Source organism: Xenopus laevis, chromosome 6S (assembly GCF_017654675.1).
Source record: "Xenopus laevis strain J_2021 chromosome 6S, Xenopus_laevis_v10.1, whole genome shotgun sequence".
In the NCBI taxonomy this organism is placed as follows: Eukaryota; Metazoa; Chordata; class Amphibia; order Anura; family Pipidae; genus Xenopus; species Xenopus laevis.
The window spans coordinates 105938225-105959174 of record NC_054382.1 but is presented as its reverse complement, the minus strand read 5'-3'; the positions used below and the strand labels follow the sequence as shown (position 1 = coordinate 105959174).

Here is a 20950-nt window from a genome sequence, read left to right as displayed (position 1 = left end):
AGTCTTGCCATGAAAAAGGGCACTGCTTTGTAAGATTCATTATCTGACCCATAGGAGCAACTCTGTACCTATACTGCCACTGTCCATTATAATGTCCTTTAAAAGAATGTCTCCATATTTCTTAATTGGTTACTTAAATGTTAAAAAAGTCTCTGACTATTGCATTATTGTGTTATAAATTAAGCCGGTGAAAATCTAGAGAAATAATATGTCGGATAGATCATAAGAATTACAGTAGTTGTAAAATCGTTCAAAAATTAAATTGTAAGTGACCATGAAAATGGTATAACGAGGGTAATTAAAGGGGTTGTTCACCTTGAAGATAACTTTTAGTATAATGTAGAGAGCGATATGATGAGATAATTTTTTATTATTGAAGGTTTTTGAGTTATTGAGCATTTTATTCAGCAGCTCTTCAATCTGCATTTTAAGCAATCTGGTAACTAGGGCCCAAATTACCCTAGCAACCATGCATTGAATAAGAGACTGGGATATGAATAGGAGAGAGTCTGAATAGAAGGATCAGTAAAAAATAACTTTAAAACTATAAAACATAAATAATGAAAACCAATTAAAAAGTTGCTTACAATTGGTTGTTCTATAACATAATAAAAGTTACTTTAAAGGTGAACCACCCCTTTAAACCATTTCTGTTGAACAAACAATCTAGAGAAGGGTATAAGGTAGGACCTGGGTAACAGAAGGCTACCTGCTGTATAATCCCCATTAACAACAAGCATCTTAAAGGGGAACTATTGTGAAAATTAAAATGTAATATAAGCTTCATCATCCTGAAATAAGACATTTTCTAAATACAATCAATTAAATATTCTGCATTGTTTCTGAAATAATCAAGTTTATCTTTACTATTCCTCTCCCAGCATCTGTTTCTCTTCATTCTCTCTTCATGCAGGAGTTGGGTGTCAGATATTCATTGACAGTTAGATCTAATATATATTATAAGGGGGGGAGCTCCTTTTCCTAGCAGATGTATCAGAGCTCACTCAAATAACTGATTCCAGTACAAGCAAAATCTAACAAAGTAACTGCCTTTTGCACAAATCCTGCATGTAGAGAGACATGATGTCTGGTGATTTTAATAGAGTGAGCTCCAATACATCTTCTAGGCAAAAGGAGCCCCCCTATAAGATATATTGGATCTAACTGTCAATGAATATCTGACACCAAACTGCTGCATGAAGACAGAATGAAGAGAAACAGAGGGATAGTGAAGATGAACTTGATTATTTCAGAAACATTACAGAATATTTAAGTGATTGTATTTAGAACATTTCTTATTTCAGTATGCTGAAGCTAATATTAAATGTTCATTTTTGCGATATTTCTCATTTAATACACCACCTCCTGTATGAATTCTGAATATGTAATCCCTGTCTGTGAAGAATACATCCTCTACCTGTTCCCTTCCTTTCTCATTTAAACAACGCATTCTGCCCTCCTTACCCCCTGCAACTAAAAAGTGCATTCTCCAAATTATCCACAGTAACGGGAAAATACATTATTTTTATTCACTGGTGAGAAAACTTGAAAAGGATTGGAATTTTGTCTCTGCTTTTTGACAAATCCTCACCTTAACTGTGCTGCTTTTTGTTACAATTTGTTGTCTGTGTAGGAAATGAAATGTTGGGTTTCTTTACAGGTTTACTGTGTGGGCCGTTCTCTTTGTCCTTGGGCGCCTCCTCACTCTTATCCTTTCTGTTCTTACTGTCGGCTTTGGACTTGCACGGGCTGAAAATCAAGAGTTGGATCTGAGTAATGGAAATTTCAACATTTTGGCCATCAGGTATTGATTGATTCTAAAATGTTGCCTTTTGTGACTAGGTTGTGACTAACTGGGCTACATACAGAGTCAGTGGAACTTCACGTAGGCACTGAATATATAGATTCAGATACTTATGGCAGCTGATTTTATTAGATCAGAATCTGTTTGGTACACGGCTGCTACGTTGGAAACACATAATTGTCCAGAATGAAAATTGTACATTGTAGCCTTAGGGTGGTGGAAAACGGGGGGGATTAGTCGCCAAGCAATAACTTTCTCTACTGCAGGCGACTAATCTCCCAAATGCCTTCCCTCCGGCAATGATGCGAATCACCGGCGGGAGGGCATATGTATTGCTTCCATTTTCCAAAGTTGCCACGTGAGAAAACTTCAGAAAACAAAGTGATGCATATGCCATCCCGCCGGCAATTTGCATCCTTGCAGGCGCAATGGCATTTGGGAGGATTAGAATTAAAATGAAACTAAACCCTAAAAATTAATATAGCTAAGAATGTAATATTTTATATACTAAACTTATTGCACCAGCCTAAAGTTTCAGCTTGTCAATAGCAGCAATGATCCAGGACTTCAAACTTGTCACAGGGGGTCACCATCTTGGAAAGTGTCTGTGACACTCACATGCTCAGTGGGCTCTGATTGGCTGTTGAGAAGCTAAGCTTAGGGGTCGTCACTAATTATCCAGCAGAAAATGAGGTTGGTCTGTAATATAAGCTGATGCTACAGGGCTGATTATTAAATTCTGATGCTAATTGCACTGGTTTCTGTGCTGCCATGTAGTAATTATCTGTATTAATTACTAATCAGCCTTATATTGTGACATTTCTATTCTATGTGTACTGTATATTGTGAGTGGGTCCCTAAGCTCAGTAAGTGACAGCAGCACAGAGCATGTGCAGTGAATCAGCAGAAAAGAAGATGGGGAGCTACTGGGGCATCTTTGGAGACACAGATCTTTACTGCTAAAGGGCTGTGGTTGCCGTGGGCTGGTACAGAAGCACAAAACATAATGTACAACATTTCAAGCTACTTCTTTAGTTTAACTTTAGTTGTTCTTTAAAGAAGAACATAAGGTTATAATTGCTTATCTGATACCCAGGCCCATCTGTAGACGCTCTTTCAAAGCAATCTTCCTCTGTCAGGTGCCAGGTGCATGCACAGTGGAGTGAGAAAGCGGATTCATTTATTTTTCCTTCTGAGTTTTATTTTCACTCTGCTGTGCATGCACCCTTGGGTCACAATGAAGAGAAGTCAAATAAGAAAATGGCATGAAGAGCTTCTTGAGAATTACAGTTGAGTTTTAAGCAAACAGGAGCACTGGCTTTTCAACCTCAAAACTCTCAGTTCTGGCACTTTCGGCTGTTTCTCAATAGGAGCCACAGAAGTCTATTTCAGTTTCCATGTGACATCAGCCCTAGTGAGGCTTTGCTGTTGATTTTGTTTGAGCGTTTGTTTGAATGTTTTCTCTGTACCTCAGAGATTTCTCATCAGTCATTGTATGGTAATAATCACTATGAATAGCGAAGGCCTTCCTAGTCACATACAGTATTCATTTTGTTTTTCAATTGACTGACGGATGCTTTCTTAATCTGGGTTTTTTTTTGTTTTTTTTGCAAATGCCATTATAAAAAAAAAAGTTTCATTCCTGTTACCTTGCGTCAAATGAACGACAGGCAACAATGAGATTCACTCCTAATTATTATGCTTTCTTCTTCTAGAATCACCGTGTTGGCATCTATTTGCATCACCCAGGCATTTATGATGTGGAAGTTCATTAATTTCCAGCTGAGACGATGGAGAGAGCATTCATCTCCTCAACCCTCCTCTCAAAGGAAGAAGGCGACCTCTGCTAAAGGCAAAGCTTCACGTAAAGAAAAAGGTATTTCTACTAGTGGATGTGTTTCATCCAGTGCTGCAGTGTATAGAGAAATGCTCTTCTAGGAATTGTTCAACTGCACCCACCAGTGGCAAATGGCACAATAGTCTCAGTGCATTAAAAAAAGTCTAATGTATTTAGGAAATGGCCCATATTTGCCCTGATTTGCCCTAAACCACATAAATGAAATGACCGTAGCCTCTTGTGCTCCTCTGGAAAGTTTGACATCATAACAAATGTTTGTTTACGTTTGGGTTCACGTTTTTCACACCAGTGTTGACATAATGATGTCACTCAGGCTTTTTTTTTTTTACCACCCACAAGAGTTTTTAGGGCATTGTATGTGTTTGGATGGGAACCAAGTTAAACTTTGTATCTAAAATAAATGCGTGGGGGGGGGTTATTTATTAAAGCCCGAATGCCAAAAACCCCCAAAAAATTGTTTTTTTTTTTTTTTTACTATAAAATATAAATTTCAGTGAAAAAAAAAAAACTTTTATTTTTCTGGATTTGTTATACTCCGAGAATGGAAAAAGTCTGAATCCGAAAATCCTGCATCTCAGACCTGCCGAGGTTGTATACAAGTCAATAGGAGAAGTCCCGAAGATTAGTGATGGGCGAACTCGTGGCGAATTTGCATGCTTTGTTGCCGGTTCTGATGGGGGCGTCAACATTTTTCCTATGCCGCCCACTCTTCCGACGTCAGCGGCCGGAAAATCCCAAATAATTTGCACGATTCTAATTTTCCAAGGTTAACCTTTTTTTAAGAGTTTTAATCTTGATAAATAACAGGAAAAGTCAAAGGCATGGGTGCTAACGATAAATAAATGTAGAAGTGAATGAAGCATAGCATTCAGCAGGCTTTAAATTCTCTCTCTCTCTCTCTCTCTCTCTCTCTCTCTCTCTCTCTCTCTCTCTCTCTCTCTCTCTCTCTCTCTCTCTCTCTCTCTCTCTCTCTCTCTCTCTCTCTCTCTCTCTCTCTCTCTCTCTCTCTCTCATATTATTGGTGGAAAATAGTAGTCCAATCATTTTTCACCAATTCAATTTTGATTTGGACCTGTACAGTACAATGGCATTTTTATTTATATTGGTATCATATGTACATGTAGCTCTTCATTTGTGAACCAGCCGTTACGGAGTCTTTTTTTGTATTTTCAGAAAATGGAGTGAATGGAACAGTAACATCAAACGGAGCAGATTCTCCTCGCAGCCGTAAAGAAAAACATTCATAAAGAGAATCCTTTTCTACCCAAGATCCTCTGTTCCCAAAGAGATGTTGCCTTGTGCTGTACACAGCCCCGCAGCACTACAATTCTTACTGTTACAACAAATAATGCAATGTGTTTCTACACAACATCAATTTCCAAACTGTACAGGGTTGTTTTCCTCACCCCCCTCGACATTCGTTTAATGGTACAGCTCTAAGGGTAATACTATACAGGTGTTTTCAGCGCGACCCGACGCGCTGTGCAAAAACGCAGGCGTCAAATCAGATGCTATGGAAATAAGGTAAGATATACAAATGTCTGAAGAAGTCGCAGCGTTGATCCGACGCGACTGTCGGATGCAGACGCAGCGTCTGCATCCGATGGTCGTGTTGCGTCGGATCAATGCTGCAACACCATCCGACAATGCTATTGCTTACCTTATTTCTGTTGCATCCGACTTGATGCTTGCGTTTTTGCGCATCGCGTCTGATCGCACCGAACACGCCCGTATAGTATTACCCTTAGGGGGTTATTTACTAAACTCCGAATGCAAAAATCACGAAAAATTCATGATTTTTTTAATAAAATTTGAAAAATCTGAAAAAAAAAAAAAGTTTTCGGAATTTATTAAACCCAGAGGATGGAAAAACCCGAATCTGAAAATCCGGCATCTCAGACCTGTTGAGGTTGCATATAAGTCAATGGGAGAAGTCCCAATGATTTTTTGATGTGCGCTGGGTTTTTGGCAATACCCCGGAGTTTTCGGGCGCAAAATCTGAAAATTTTTTGAAAATCGGACGAAAGATCCGAAAAAATCATGAAAATCGGATGAAAGATCCGAAAAAATTGTGAAAATTGGATTTTTCAAGATTTTTTCCCCGCAAACAAAATTTTCGGAAAAGTTTATTAATAAATAAGCCCAAAAAACCTGTGCGGATTTGGAGTTTTTTTTCAGAAAATATTGCGATAAATTCAGACTTTGATAAATAACCCCTATAGAGTTAAATTACAAATAGGACAAATCATGTTCTTACTCTAATTTGATGGTTCATTCTTATGTATAAACAAGTGCTGACTCCGGCTTTGCACTGGTGCAAACAGAAACCATCCCTTTCCGTGCCAGATCTCCAATGCATTGAGGCCAACTGTAATATAAAAACCTTATTGGGGCTGTTCAGAGTAACTAGTGCAAATGTGGAGTAAATCGCACAAATGCAACAAAATTAAAATATTGGTAATTCCCCCCAAGTCCCGTTGTACAAATTCAGCATTCTACTCTTTTGATATGCCAATCCGAACTGTTTAAAAGATGTAAATGCTGTGATAAATGTATTTTCACTTTTTTTTATAAGGCAATTTTTTTTCTTTTTTTTTGATTAAAACGACAATAAAACAAAAATTAAATTGTGCATATTTGCTACAATAGTGGCTTATTTTCTATGTGTTTTTAAGTTTGGCTTAGCAGACAAATCTATTTTATAAACGGTATCTGCCTTTTCTCTTCACACGCCTTAAATGTAGCGAGATCTGGGGCAAGACAAGTTGTTAACATCCAGGGGCAGATTTATCAAAGGTCGAGGTGAATTCTCGAATTCAAAAAAATTCAAATTTTGAGCTATTTGTTGTGTACTTCGACTAGGGAATAGTTCAAAATTCGATTCTAATTTGAAAAAAAATTGAATATCGAAATATAACTTTAAAAATTCAACTTCGACCATTCACCATCTAAAACCTGCCAAATTGCTGTTTTAGCCTATGGGGACCTCCTAGAACCTATTTGGAGTCAATTGGTGGACTTTAAAAAATCGAATGTTATATTTTGGGAAAAAACTTCGTTTCGAATTCGATCTAATATACTGTTACTTCGATTCGTACGATTCTAATTCTGCCAAATATGGACCTATTCGATCCAAAAAGGACAGATTCGGCCAAAAAAAAAAACACTTTAACTTAATTTCGGTTGGTCTTTTTGAATTTGAATTTCGAAGTTTTTCAAATTCGAAATTCGACTCTTGATAAATGTGCCCCCCAAGCGGTTTATCTGTTCTGAAGTGCTTGATCCCTGTGATATAAAAATGAATTCTTTCTGCTCGTCCCTGAGTGCCACAACTACATCTGGAGTGCAACACTTTCATTTCTGGGGATGATTTTAGATCTATTCTGCAGCAATTTTAAATTCTTAAATAAAGTTGTATAACTTACATAATTTAATATATCCTTTTTGTCACTCCCAAATTACCACCTATGTGATTTCCCAACCCTTGGGGGCAGATTTATCAAGGGTTGAATGGGAGGTTTTTTTTGAACTCCCATAACTTCAAAATTCGAATAAAAAAAAAAAAAAGACCAAAAGAAATGTATAAAAAAAAAAAAATCAGGGTGGATAGGTCCTTTTTTGATCTAATATGAATCAAAGTAACGGCACATTCGATTTGAAGTTTTTCCAAAAAAAAAAAAAAACTTAGATTTTTCAAAGTTTACCAATTGACTCCAAATAAGTTCTACGAGGTCCACCATAGGCTAAAACAAATTCGGCAGGTTTTAGATGCTGAATGGTCAAAGTCGAATTTTTAAAGAGACCGTACATGATACATTTAGAATTTTCGAATTTTTTTTTCAAATTTGAATCGAATTTGGACTAGTCCTATGTTGAAGTACACAAAAAATAGCTCAAAATTTAAAAAAAAATTCAAATTTGAATCCAATTTTTTTTTCAAATTTCAAATTTTTTTTAATTCGGATTTTGACCCTTGATAAATCTGCCCCTTAGTATACACCTATACTCGTCAACCTTTGCATATGCGGTCCTCCACTGAACATTAACACTGCAGATATTTTTATTTGGTCATCTGTTGTTTAGAGCTGATTTGTTCCCATAGGGCCTCTGGGTCTTATGTTTACTAACATTGGGGATAAATATCTGGAGATGTTGCCCATAGCAACCAATCAGATTTTTGTTTTCTAACGTAGAGGTGGCTGTCTAAAGGGGAACTATTGCAAAAATGTAATAAAATTTAATATAAGCTTCAGCATACTGAAATAAGAAACTTATACAAAATACAATCAATTAAAAATTCTGCATTGTTTCTAAAGTTTATCTTCACTATTCCTCTCTCAGCATCTGTTTCTCTTCATTCTGTCTTCATGCAGCAGTTGGGAGTCAGATGAATGATCCAATATATCTTATAGGGGGGCTCCTTTTGCCTAGAAGATGTATTAGAGCTCACTATTAAAATCACCAGACATCATGTCTCTCTACATGCAGAATTTGTGCAAAAGGCAGTTATTTTGTTGGATTTTGTTTGTACTGGAATCAGTTATTTGAGTGAGCTCTAATACATCTGCTAGGAAAGAAACCCCCCTATAAGATATATTGGATCATTCATCAGACACCCAACTGCTGCATGTAGACAGACTGAAACAATGTAGAATTTTTAATTTATTGTATTTAGTAAGTTTCTCAGCTGTACAGGAGCTGAATAATGTGACACGACCTAATCGTACAGCGTTTTTACTTGTGATTACGGATATTGTGTTTTCTATATATCATTTTTTTTTTTCATCCATCTAGGATTGTGATGTCTGGCAATCTGTATACAGCATTTATATTTTTGGATAAAATAATATATATTTATATCTTTACTAACGAAGCCTTAAACACGTGTTCAATATGTCTGCCGTTTGCTGTACTTCTGTTGTGACCACCATTTGATACATGAGAAGTAATCTGTCTGGTTAATGTTGTCGCAAAGTATCTGCGTCTTTTTGGGACCAGCTTGTAAAATGTTCATTTGCTGTAAAGAGTAAAGTTTTTGTTAAATTACGTTTTACGAATAACTTGTTTTTTTTAGTGTTCCTGCTTGCTGTGGCGTTGCATTTTAATCTAATTTAGTATCGGTTTGCTCTCATGCCTAAGGATGCTTGGACTTGTATTTGTCATGTATAGTTAATTGTCTTGCAGGAAAACTAAAGTTATTTTTATGTAAATTGCATTTAAAAGACATAGGGGCAGATTTATCAAAGGTCGAAGGGAAAATTCTAATTAAAAAAAATCGAATTTCAAGCGAATTGTTGTGTACTTCGACTACGGAATAGTTCAAATTAAATTTGAATTTGATAAAAAATTAAAATTTTCGAACGTTATCATGTACTGTCTCTTTAAAAATATGACTGACGATTTGTCATCAAAAACCTGCCAAATTGCTGTTTTAGCCTACGGGGTACCTCCTAGAACCTATTTGGAGTCAATTGCTGAAATCAAAGGGTTTTTTGGGAAAAACTTTGTATTACTTCGATTGGTACAATTCAAATTCGGCCGAATACGGACCTATGCAATCAAAAACCAACCTATTCGACCAAAAAAAAAAAACTTAGACTTGATTTCGGTTGGTCTTTTTGAATTGGAATTTCGACATTTTTTTAAATTCGACCCTTGATAAATATGCCCCTTAGTGTAATTCGACTAGGGAATAGTCCTATTTCAACCTATTTGGAGTCAATTGGTGGAATCAAAGTTTTTTTTGGGAAAAACTTTGTATAACTTATTCGATCAAAAACCAACCTATTCGATCAAAAAAAACTTCGACTTTATTTTGACATTTTTTTTAATTCGACAAGGAATAGTCCAAATTCGATTTGAATTCGACTATTCCCCATGTAAAACCTGCTGAATTGGTGTTTTAACTTATGGGGGACCTACAATCAATTTGGAGTCATTTGGTGGACTTTTGAAAAAAATTAATTTTTTTTCTTCAAAAAATATATTTTTCTAGTGAAAAAATTTGAATCAAATTCGATCGAATTTCATTCTAATTAGATTCGAATTTGCACCTCGATCCTCTTCACCCATTTTTAAATTTTTTTTTTTTTTTTAGAATTTCGAGTTGATGGGAGTTTTTAGACACTCCTATAAACTCAAAATTCGACCTCTGATAAATCTGCCCCATAGTCTTTCAAAATCAAAAGCAGCCAAATACTGATTAATCTAAGAAAAAAGATTAATTGCAAAATGTCTCGAAATGTGAACGGCTACATGATTCTAAGGGGCAGGTTTGTCAAAGGTCAAGGTGAATTTTCGAATGAAAAAAGTTATAATTTCAAGCAATTTTTTGTGTACTTCGACTAGGGAATAGTCCAAATTCGATTCGAATTAGAAAAAAATTTGAATATTGAAATGTATCATGTACTGTCTCTGTAAACATTCCAAATTGCTGTTTTAGCCGATGGGGGACCAGCTAGAACCTATTTGCAGTCAATTGGTGGACTTTGAAAAATCAAAGTTTTTTTGGGGGAAAAACTTTAAATCTAATTCGATCGATTGCACTATTAATTCGATTTGAATGATTCAAATTTGGCCAAATACGGACCTATTAGATTAAAAACCTATAAGACCTATTCGACCCAAAAAAAATTTTGACTTGATTTCGGTTGGTCTTTTTGACTTTGAAATTCGACTCTTGATAAATATGCCCCTAAATGTTAATCTGAACATATATGACATGTGACGGGGTAAGTTATTGTGTCCATATCTATGAGCAGGAAGAAGATTCCATGTAAACAAAATGAGAAGTAGTGAACTCGGTGGGTCACCACATATAGACGATTGTGTTGTTGTGTATGGAGAATAATCAGATTGACTTCAATCAAGGAAAGCAAATGAGTTCCCAGTCATAGTGACAGACCTGTGTGCAGAGTGAAGGTTCAGTGCACATATTTACACACACACACACACATCACTAACCTGATCAATGTTTTTGGTAGAAATATTTTTACATGGCAAATAATTTACTAGTAGGTGCAGTCGAGTAATAGAAAAGCAACAGTCATGACCTGCTGCTGAATGTGTGTAATTGAATCATTAATTGAGGCTTGTTCCAAATAATATCAGTGTTCAAAATAAGGGCTGAACAGCACAGCGGGCCAAGGAGCGATTCGTTGCCATCACATGCCATGTGTTGAATATCCAGAAGATGAAGGAAGTGAATGAGAGTGCAGGTGAAACTACATGTATCCGACGGTCAGATGAAGACGCAGCGTGTGACCCGTGGGGCTCTACAAGTTTAAAAAAAACATAGTTGGGCAGGGCCCCCCATAAAACTTGAAAAAAAATTGGTGGTCAGGGCCCCCAAATAAAAGTTACAAAAAAACACATTGGTGACCAGGGATTTAAAGAAAAAAAAATGACTATTGGTATTCAGTAGAAACATTTGGCAGCCGGTCTTCTTCCAGCAGATTCTTCTGTTCTCCTTTGTGGCTCACAGCTTCAGCTCCCTTCTTCAGCTCCAGGGTTTCCCTGGCCCACATAGCTAGAAATTGAGCAGCCCAAACAGACAGATTGCCAGTCCGGGCCTGCATGAAAGTTATTAAAAAATCTGAATCTATTGGCAGTTATTTATTGAAGTTTGAATGCTAAAAACTCGAAAAATTTGACCGTTATATCCCGAGGCTGCAAAAAGTCAGAATCCCCAAATCTCAGACCTGCCTAACTTGTATATAAATCAATGGGAGAAGGTCCCCTGTCCTATTTGTAAATTTCTGTGTCTGCTCTGGCAAAAATCCATAAAAAAAACATACTATTCGGTAGAAATCGTGTTTTTGGTCAATTTTTTTTTAGTGATAAATAAGGTTCAATCGTGGATTCTAATTTGGTCGGACTTTTTTATTTAAAAAAATCTGAAAAATTCGGATTTTGATAAATAACTCTCAAAAACTATGAGCAAAAAAAAAAATGCTGCAATCTGTACTACAAAATACCAAATTGATTAAAAATGGTCCAATAGGATCCACGCAGCTCTTATTGACATTTTATAGGACCTCAACAACTGTTACTGCCAAATTTTTGTATTCGAGTTTTTTGTGGATTTTACACTTAAAGGACCAGTAACATCAAAAAATTTTTTAAAAGAATTCGTTAGAATACAACGAAAAAAAACACCAAGAGAAATAAAATCTTAAAATAGCAAAGCTTTTATTATGAAATAACTTACAGAAATTCTGCTTCCGCTCCTCTACAAAAAAGGCGACACGGCGACCATCTATACTGCGGCGCTTGATTTCTCCTCCCTGGCTATTCTAGTGACAGTGTTTCCTCTGCCCCCATCTCCTTTTGCAGCTCTCGGTGCCGATACCCCTTCCTGCGCTGCGATATCAGTCGGCAGCTGCGAGTGTTGCAAAGAAACAGGACTTCTTCGCCAGCCTGGATGAGACCCTATTGGCCCGAGCAGAAGCATTCGCTGCAGTTGACATCGCCGTGTCCCAAGGCAAGAGCCATCCCTTCAAGCCAGATGCCACGTACCATAATATGAACAGCGTGCCATGCTCCTCCAACACCACCGTGCCACTCGGACATCACCAGCACCATCAGGTGCTGGAGCCCGGGGACCTCCTGGAACACGTCACCTCCCCGTCCCTAGCATTGATGGCCAGTACCGGACATGAAGGAGTCCGCGGCGGCGAAGGAGGTGGAGGGGCAGGAGTTGGTGGCGGAGGCTTGATCTCTACCTCGGCAGAGCCGCACAGCCACATGCACGGACTGAGCCACCTTTCCCACCAGGCAGCCATGAACATGACCTCTGCCCTTCAGCACCCTGGACTGTCACCCCTAGTTTGCTCCTCCGCTGCTTGAATCGCTCAGCAAAGGCTTCCAACTCGCGCGGGTCAGTCTCTGAGTCGCAGACACCTAGCCTGCCGAAGCCACCTGCCCCCCATTGCAGTGATGAGTGGCGACCATGCTAGGGACAGGGAGGTGACATGTTCCAGGAGGTCCCCGGGCGAAAGCACATGATGTTGGTGATGGTGAGGGCCGAGTGGCACGGTGGTGCTATTCTACTTCAGTTTGCTCCGCAAGATCCGTTCCAGGACTGTACGTAAAGGGAGTCTTGTGTGTCTGCGACTCAGAGACTGACCCGCGCGAGTTGGAAGCCTTTGCTGAGCGATTCAAGCAGCGGAGGAGCAAACTAGGGGTGACAGTCCAGGGTGCTGAAGGGCAGAGGTCATGTTCATGGCTGCCTGGTGGGAAAGGTGGCTCAGTCCGTGCATGTGGCTGTGCGGATCTGCCGAGGTAGAGATCAAGCCTCCGCCACCAACTCCTGCCCCTCCACCTCCTTCGCCGCCGCGGACTCCTTCATGTCCGGTACTGGCCATCAATGCTAGGGACGGGGAGGTGACGTGTTCCAGGAGGTCCCCGGGCTCCAGCACCTGATGGTGCTGGTGATGTCCGAGTGGCACGGTGGTGTTGGAGGAGCATGGCACGCTGTTCATAGTATGGTACGTGGCATCTGGCTTGAAGGGATGGCTCTTGCCTTGGGACACGGCGATGTCAACTGCAGCGAATGCTTCTGCTCGGGCCAATAGGGTCTCATCCAGGCTGGCGAAGAAGTCCTGTTTCTTTGCAACACTCGCAGCTGCCGACTGATATCGCAGCGCAGGAAGGGGTACGGGCACCGAGAGCTGCAAAAGGAGATGGGGGCAGAGGAAACACTGTCACTAGAATAGCCAGGGAGGAGAAATCAAGCGCCGCAGTATAGATGGTCGCCGTGTCGCCTTTTTTGTAGAGGAGCGGAAGCAGAATTTCTGTAAGTTATTTCATAATAAAAGCTTTGCTATTTTAAGATTTTATTTCTCTTGGTGTTTTTTTTCGTTGTATTCTAACGAATTCTTTTAAAAAAAATTTTGATGTTACTGGTCCTTTAAGATAAATCTAGAATTTTTAGAGTTTCAAAGAAACCTAGAAAAAATATTTTTTTAGAGATTTGTGAAAAAAATAAATACATTTGAATGTTCGTAAATAGGCCCCCCTAGTGTCAACCATACATATTTGTTTGTTTTTGGTGGGGGGGTCCTTCCAAACAGTGTGCAAAACTAGAAAAAAAGTAAAATGTAGAGATATACAATGGTTTCCCAATATGTTTTTTCTACCTAACACATTTTTCATGGTGTTACTTTGAAATAGGAATATGACATAGGACGTTGCTTCTCGGGACTTCTGGCCCATGGCTCAAGTGTAGGAAAAAAAATCGTACGATTCGGGTTTTTGCTTGGTCTTACTGAGTTTTCCCCCGAATCGATTAAATCGTGCTTTTTTTTAATGATAACAAAGGTCAAATTGTGGATTCTAGTTTGGTCTGACTTTATTTAGAAAAATCAATAAAGTTCAAATTTTGATAAATAACCCCCAAAAAGTATGAGCAAAAAAAAAAATGCTAATTTTGTATTCAAGTTTTTCGTGGTTTTTACACTTAATACACAATAAATCTTTCAAAGAATCATAGAAAAAAAAACAAATTTTTAGAGATTTGTGAAAAAAAAAAACATTTGAATGTTCTGAAATAGGCCCCCTAGTATGTATGTATGTATAACTTTAGTTGTAAAGTGCTGTTAAAGGACAAGGAAAGTCTAAAATAAAGCTAGAAATTCTGTATTTTGTATACTAAATATAAACATGAACTTACTGCACCACAAGCCTAATCAAACAAATGATTTATGTTTTCTAAGTTGGCTACGGGGGTCACCATCTTGTAACTTTGTTTAACATCTTTGCAAGACCAAGACTGTGCACATGTTCAGTGTGGTCTGCTTAGGTACCGTAAAAAAAAAATTCAAAATGAATCAGTTAATAGTGCTGCTCCAGCAGAATTCTGCACTGAAATCCATTTCTCAAAAGAGAGAACAGATTTTTTTATATTCAATTTTGAAATCTGACATGGGGCTAGACATATTGTCAATTTCCCAGCTGCCCCAAGTCATGTGACTTGTGCTCCGATAAACTTCAATCACTCTTTACTGCTGTACTGCAAGTTGGAGTAATATCACCCCACTCCCTATCCCCCCCCCCAGCAGCCAAACAAAAGAACAATGGGAAGGTAACCAGATAACGGCTCACTAACACAAGATAACAGCTGCCTGGTAGATCTAAGAACAACACTTAATAGTAAAAACCCATGTTCCACTGAGACACATTCAGTTACATTGAGAAGGAAAAAACCTGCCAGAAAGCATTTCTCTCCTAAAGTGCAGGCACAAGTCACATGACTGGGGGCAGCTGGGAAATTGACAAAATGTCTAGCCCCATGTCAGATTTCAAAATTGAATTTAAAAAAAGTCTGTTTGCTCTTTTGAGAAATGGATTTCAGTGCAGAATTCTGCTGGAGCAGCACTATTAACTGATGCGTTTTGAAAAAAACATGTTTTCCGATGACCGGATCCCTTTAATTATCAAAACAGGGAAACAAACAAAGCTGTTTGAGTTCTGCATTGCTGGGAAGTAAAGTGACGGCTCCTCCTGCTGTTCATAAGTATGATTGTTTCCCTGCAGAGCAGCTAGGGACCATCTGACAATTCCTATCCACAGCAGTAAATGAATTTCACTGCATACAGTCAGGTTTCTTATGAAAACGGTACACCTTTTTTAATTAAAGATATTGGAGATAGGTTTCTTTTCCATTAAAGAAAGTAAAAATGGGATTTTATTGTTTCGCAGCACTGTACACTGCATAAAAGTACAATATATATAAAAAAAATACTCAGGGAAGACAAATCACATAATAAATATACACAGAATCATATCAGAACAAAAAGCTTAAGAGCTATGTGGTAAGAGACATAGTGAGAAGGAGGTCCCTGCCCCCTAGAGCTTACAGTCTAAGTGGATGGGAGGCTAACATACAGGCACAAATTGGAGATGAAAAAGTTAAAAAAAGATAGGCTTTTCATTTTTTCTAGAAGAGATTGAGCGAGGATTCCTTACGGAGGAATTCAGGGATGTAATTCCACAGGTAAGGAGCAGCAAGATAGAAGGGTTTGAGACGAGTGGATGTGGATGGTGTGAAGAGAAGGTGGTTCTGAAAGGAGAAGACGACCAGGAACATATAGCGAGACGAGAAGAAATGTAGTGAGGAGCAGAGAAGTGAAGGGCTTTGAATGTTAGTAGAAGGGTTTATATGCTATCCTTTGCTTAACAGACAACCACCCTAAGGATTTTAGTTGGGGTTGAGCAGGTTCCCTTTTAGGAGAGAGCAGAAGGATCCTGGTAGCAGAGTTTAAGATTAATTGGAAGGGAGAGAGATGGGAGTCAGGAAGACCAGTTAGGAGGAGATTGCAATAGTCTAAATGGGATAAGATAAGGGCATGGATTAGTGTTTTGGCTGTGTTTTGTGAAAGAAACAGGTGTATCTTGGCTATATTATGGAGGAATAAACTACAGGTTTTGGCATTATTATTAATATGATTAGAAAAGGAGAGGGACTGGTCAAAGATGACCCCCAAGCAGCGTGCTATGTTAACCGGGTTAATGGTCATGCCATCAATAGTAATGGTGAAAGGAAGAGAAGGGCTCGGTTTGGGTGGAAAGACCATGAGTTCAGTCTTGGCCAAGTTGAGCTTGAGGTGTCGTTGGTTCATCCAGGGAGAGATGGCTACTAAGCAGTCTGCTATCTGGATGTGATAGTGTCAACTATACATATTGGTTTTTATTTGGTGGGGGGGTCCTGTCAAACAGTGTGCAAAACTAGAAAAAAAGTAAAATGTAGAGATATACAATGGTTTCCCAATATTTTTTTCTAACAAACACATTTTGCATGGTGTTGCTTTGAAATAGGAATATGACATAGGACGTTGCTTCTCAGGACTTCTGGCCCATGGCTCAAGTGTAGTAAAAAGAACAAAATTTCAATAGTTGAGCTGGATACTTTTGCAAGGAGTTATTGAAGCATTCCGTGTCTGGCAGCTTTACAAACATGAAACAGCTTATGGCATAATGTTGTGAATGACTGCTGCCCTCTGTAGCCTCCTCCCGAAATAAATACGCACTAATGTATTCACCAATTCTGTGCGTAATTATTGTACTCCTGCGTGCCATGATCGGGTAAGTGGATTTTTAAAAATGAGACTGTGCCTGGAGCATATGCAGAATCATGTCATCAAACCTGTAATTAGTGTCATTGCTGATGAGTTAATGTGCTCAGCAACGCTCTCTGCTTTATTCCTCATAAACAGAAAAGAAGCCGGCGGTGATTATACTTGTTTTGGTTTATTTTAACCGCGACTAAATGCCTAAGAGGGTTTTATATTGAGACTTTGATAACTGTAATTTTCTTGTTTAATGTTTCAGTTTCTGATTTTGCAAATTGCGTAGCTGTTACCTGTGTCTATTTAAATGATTTGCAGTTTTTTTATTTAATAAAACTCCTTTGGAGCAGTGGTTCTCAACTAGGGAGGCCAGAAGCAGCAACTGGGGTCCCCAACCTACACGTCATAGATTGATAATTGGGGAGGGTTGATTGAACTGAAAAAGTCTGAAAAATACAGCTTTAGAGTTATGGTATATAAGGGCTTAAGGGCAAGGCCTGACGTGGCGTTTTTACGTTGCTTTTTTTAAAAAGAAACGCCGGGCGTAAATATGCCACTGAAACCACTAACAACCATCAACATGAGTTTTTCATGCATTTTTCAGCACGTAGGTTTCTTTTCCCAACATGCACTTCTCATTGAGCATTTGGACGCCATATTTAAAATACGCTGCATATTTACTCAAAATGTGGTTTCAAACGTGCAGATCCCATAGAGTCTATTGATTTGGTAGTTTCTTACGTATTGGCGTTTCTCCTGAAAAAAGCCAATACTGACGTCCTGTGGCGGATTTTGGCTTGCAAGCGCCCTGTGTGAATTGCCATAGTGCGTTTTCCATTAGTTTCAGTGGAAGTGCAGTTTATGCTTGTTTACGCCTGGCGGAGCTTTTTTAAAAACGCCACATCTGGCCTTGCCCTTAGCACACGGACTAAGGTATATTTTTATAGAGACCTACATTGTTCGGGGGGTTTAGTTTTCCTTTAAAGGTTATAACGGTATTATACACAAGAGACTTAATAGAATGGATATAATAGAATTCTGTGCATAAAGAGAATTCTTGATTTTTTAAAAGTCCAATTTTATATAAAAAGAATCACATTTTTTTGTGATTTTTGCATTCAGAGTTTAGTAAATAACCCACTCAGGGGGAAATGTATCAAAGTCCAAATTTATCTCAATATTTTCTGCTACAAACCCCGATCAAATCCGTTCAGATTTTTTACGTTTATTTATTATTACATTTTCCTGAAAATTTACTTTGCAGAAAAAAATCAGATTTTCAAGATTTTTTTCGGAATTTTCGCCTGAAAACATCGGGGTATTGCACGAAAACCAGCGCACATGAAAAAATCATTGGGACTTCACCCATTGACTTATATGCAACCTCAACAGGTCTGAGATGCCGGATTTTCAGATTCAGGCTTTTTCATCCTCTGGGTTTAATAAATTCCTAAAAATTCAGGATTTTTTTTAAAAGTCCGATTTTTGCATTCTGAGTTTAGTAAATAACCCCCTTAGAGTTGCAGTATTTCTGGTCAGGTGATCAATTAACAATTACTCTCCTCAGCTAATTATACTGGGGAACCCAGTGCTAAGGTAAAAAGTTACATTTTGGGAAGTTGATCAGGGGTGCAGCGTTGTTTCCAAGGTTGTGGGAAACAGAAAGAAGTAGTAAAATGAAAGAAGAAAGGGGAGAAGATTAAGTAGGCATGTACATGCTTTATTCATACAGTTTTGTTCAGAATAATAGTGTTTAAAAAAATAGAATAAAGCTCAAAATCCGTAAAATAGCTTTTATTACCATACACACAAATGCATTGGGAACACTGCACATTCTATTCCAAATCAAAACATGAAGAATTAATCACATTTGTGTTATTCCTTTACAAGAAGTGAAGAAAAGGGAATATTAGACTGTTCAAAAAAAAATGTAAATGTCAGCACAAACAAACATTCACTGTATAAACTGGAAAATGTTTCAAGATATTGCTTTCCTTTGAATCACTGAACTAATATTTAGTTGTATAAATAGTGTTTCTGAGAACTGCTGCACATCTGTGTTACATGGAGTCCACCTACTTCTGGCACCTGTTACGTTCCACAATTCTTCTGCATTTCTTGCTTTTGCCTCACAAACAGCATTTTCGATGTCACCCCACAAGTTTTTTTTATTGGATTAAGGTCTGGGGATTTGGCTGGCCACTCCATAACGTCAATTTAGTTGGACTGGAACCAAGATGTTGCTCATTTACTGGTGTGTTTGGGGTTGTTGTCTTGTTGATACCCCCATTTCAAGGACATTTCCTCTTCGGCATAAGGCAACATGACTTCTTTAAGTATTTTGATGTATTGAAACTGGTCCATGATCCCTGGTATGAGATAAATAGGCCCAACACCATAGTATGAGAAACCTCCCCATATCATGATGCTTTGCCACCATGTTTCACTGTCCTCACGCTGTACTGTGACTTGAATTCAGTGTTTGGGGTCGTCTGACAACCTGTCTGTGATCCCTAGACCCAGAGAGAACAATCTTGTTTTCATCAGTCCACAAAATGTTGTGCCATTTCTCTTTAGGCCAGTCAGTGTGTTCTTTGGCAAATTGTAAGCTCTTCAGCACATCTTTTTTTCAACAATGGGACTTTGCAGGGGCTTCTTGCCGATAGCTTGGCTTCTAATTGTATCAGTATCACAGGTAACTTTACACCTTCTTTGATCTCCCTGGAGCTGATCATTGGCCGAGTCTTTGCCATTTTCGCTATTCTTCTATCCATTCCAATGGTCGTTTTCAGTTTTCTTCCACGTCTTTCAGGTTTTGGTTGCCATTTTAAAGCATTTGTATCATTTTCTGCAGTTCTTTTCTTTCCCTCATCACCTGCTGTCTAACATGAGATATCCTTTATTCAGGGCCGGATTTACATAGCAGGTGCCTCTAGGTCCCCTGTTGCTCATCACCCCGTCCCCTCCTTTTTATTCAATCAAATTTTTATTGGGACCAGAGACATGGGGATTGGCAAACAGGAATTTTTAAAAACTATTGTATCTCCTGTGCATCAACAGTGTTTCTAAACCAATGTGGGTGTGGTTGGGCAGCATGCCGCCCCCTAAAATCCTGCCACCCTACACCCGGGCCTTAGTGGCCTCTCCACAAATCTGGGCCTGCCTTTATTGCTGTCTGTCTAACACGAGATCTCCTGTATTGCTGTCTGTCTAACACGAGATCTCCTGTATTGCTGTCTGTCTAACACCAGATCTCCTGTATTGCTGTCTGTCTAACACGAGATCTCCTGTATTGCTGTCTGTCTAACACCAGATCTCCTGTATTGCTGTCTGTCTAACACCAGATCTCCTGTATTGCAGTGTTCTTAAGGGGTGCATAAGTACAATGTACCACAAGGTGGCAGCTGGTGTTAACACTTGAGAGTTGAGCACGTAAATGACTCATACTCATGTGAAAGTGGGCAGAGGTATTTAAAACCCAAAGTTGTTATTGCTGCAACAATGACATTTAAAACTGAGCTTAGTTGTGATGAAATCCAAGAGTCATTTCCTGACCAAGTCTTTAAATTGTATGTTGTACCTCTCCACTAGTACATAGAGCACATGTGATTTGTTATCTGGAATGCTTGGGACCTGGGGTGTCCCTTAATTTACATCTCTACACCTCAAGTATGCTAAAAATGAATTTAACATTCCCCAACATTTAAGCCATCCTAACAGAATTTGCTGGATTCATGCAGCTTAGTTACCATCAAGTACAAGGTTCCACTTTATTATTACATTAAAAGGATATTATTTGTAGAATGATTTGCTTAAAATGGGCTCTATGGAAGACTGCCTTCCTATAACTTGGCCTTCCCATAATTTTTTATATCCACCCGCCTCCCACTACGGAATCTCAGCTTCATTATCTGTATCCTAAACAACCGGTTCAAGCAACTTCAGCCATCCGTACATTGCCTTCTATCATTTACTAAATGCCGTATAGTACATAGGCTGCTTCTTCCTGAATCTACACGGGCTATTCCCATTACCATATTCATACATAGTCATACTAATATATAAAGCTGTCTTATTCTGCAATAACTCGTTCATATAAATAGTCAGTGGGATTTAGATTTTATATTGATTGGTGGTCAGTGGAGTTTTAACCTTACACACACACACACATGCACTTGTCATTGCTTGATATGCAAGTTATGGAAGTTTTTAAGTTCCATA

At 38.6% G+C, this 20950-nt stretch overlaps 2 protein-coding genes across 2 annotated transcripts in view; one reads left to right on the top strand and one right to left on the bottom strand.

Annotated features, from left to right (window-relative positions):
• tram1.S (translocation associated membrane protein 1 S homeolog) overlaps nt 1-5812 on the top strand; it is a 30022-nt gene extending 24210 nt beyond the window's left edge. Inside the window, 3 exon segments of the mRNA NM_001088639.1 lie at nt 1661-1804; nt 3520-3680; nt 4836-5812. Of these exon segments, the coding sequence (NP_001082108.1) occupies nt 1661-1804; nt 3520-3680; nt 4836-4909 (379 nt within the window). The 3' untranslated portion in view covers nt 4910-5812.
• Nucleotides 5813-12199: 6387 nt separating this feature from the next.
• LOC121395119 (POU domain, class 4, transcription factor 1-like) lies at nt 12200-20174 on the bottom strand. The gene is made up of 2 exons (XM_041567703.1): nt 20121-20174; nt 12200-13333 (listed from the first exon to the last, which is right to left on the bottom strand). Exons 1-2 carry the CDS (start codon nt 20172-20174, stop codon nt 12821-12823), a joined length of 567 nt encoding a protein of 188 aa, XP_041423637.1. The 3' UTR covers nt 12200-12820.
• Nucleotides 20175-20950: the final 776 nt, after the last annotated feature.

What these genes read in the sequence shown, in the direction of transcription:
- LOC121395119 (XM_041567703.1), bottom strand. Translation starts at nt 20,174, where the DNA reads ATGAGTCATTTACGTGCTCAACTCTCAAGTGTTAACACCAGCTGCCAC. An exon ending in ACACCAGCTGCCACCTTGTG is followed by an intron (nt 13,334 to 20,120) that starts GTACATTGTACT and finishes CTCCTTTTGCAG; the next exon opens with CTCTCGGTGCCCGTACCCCT.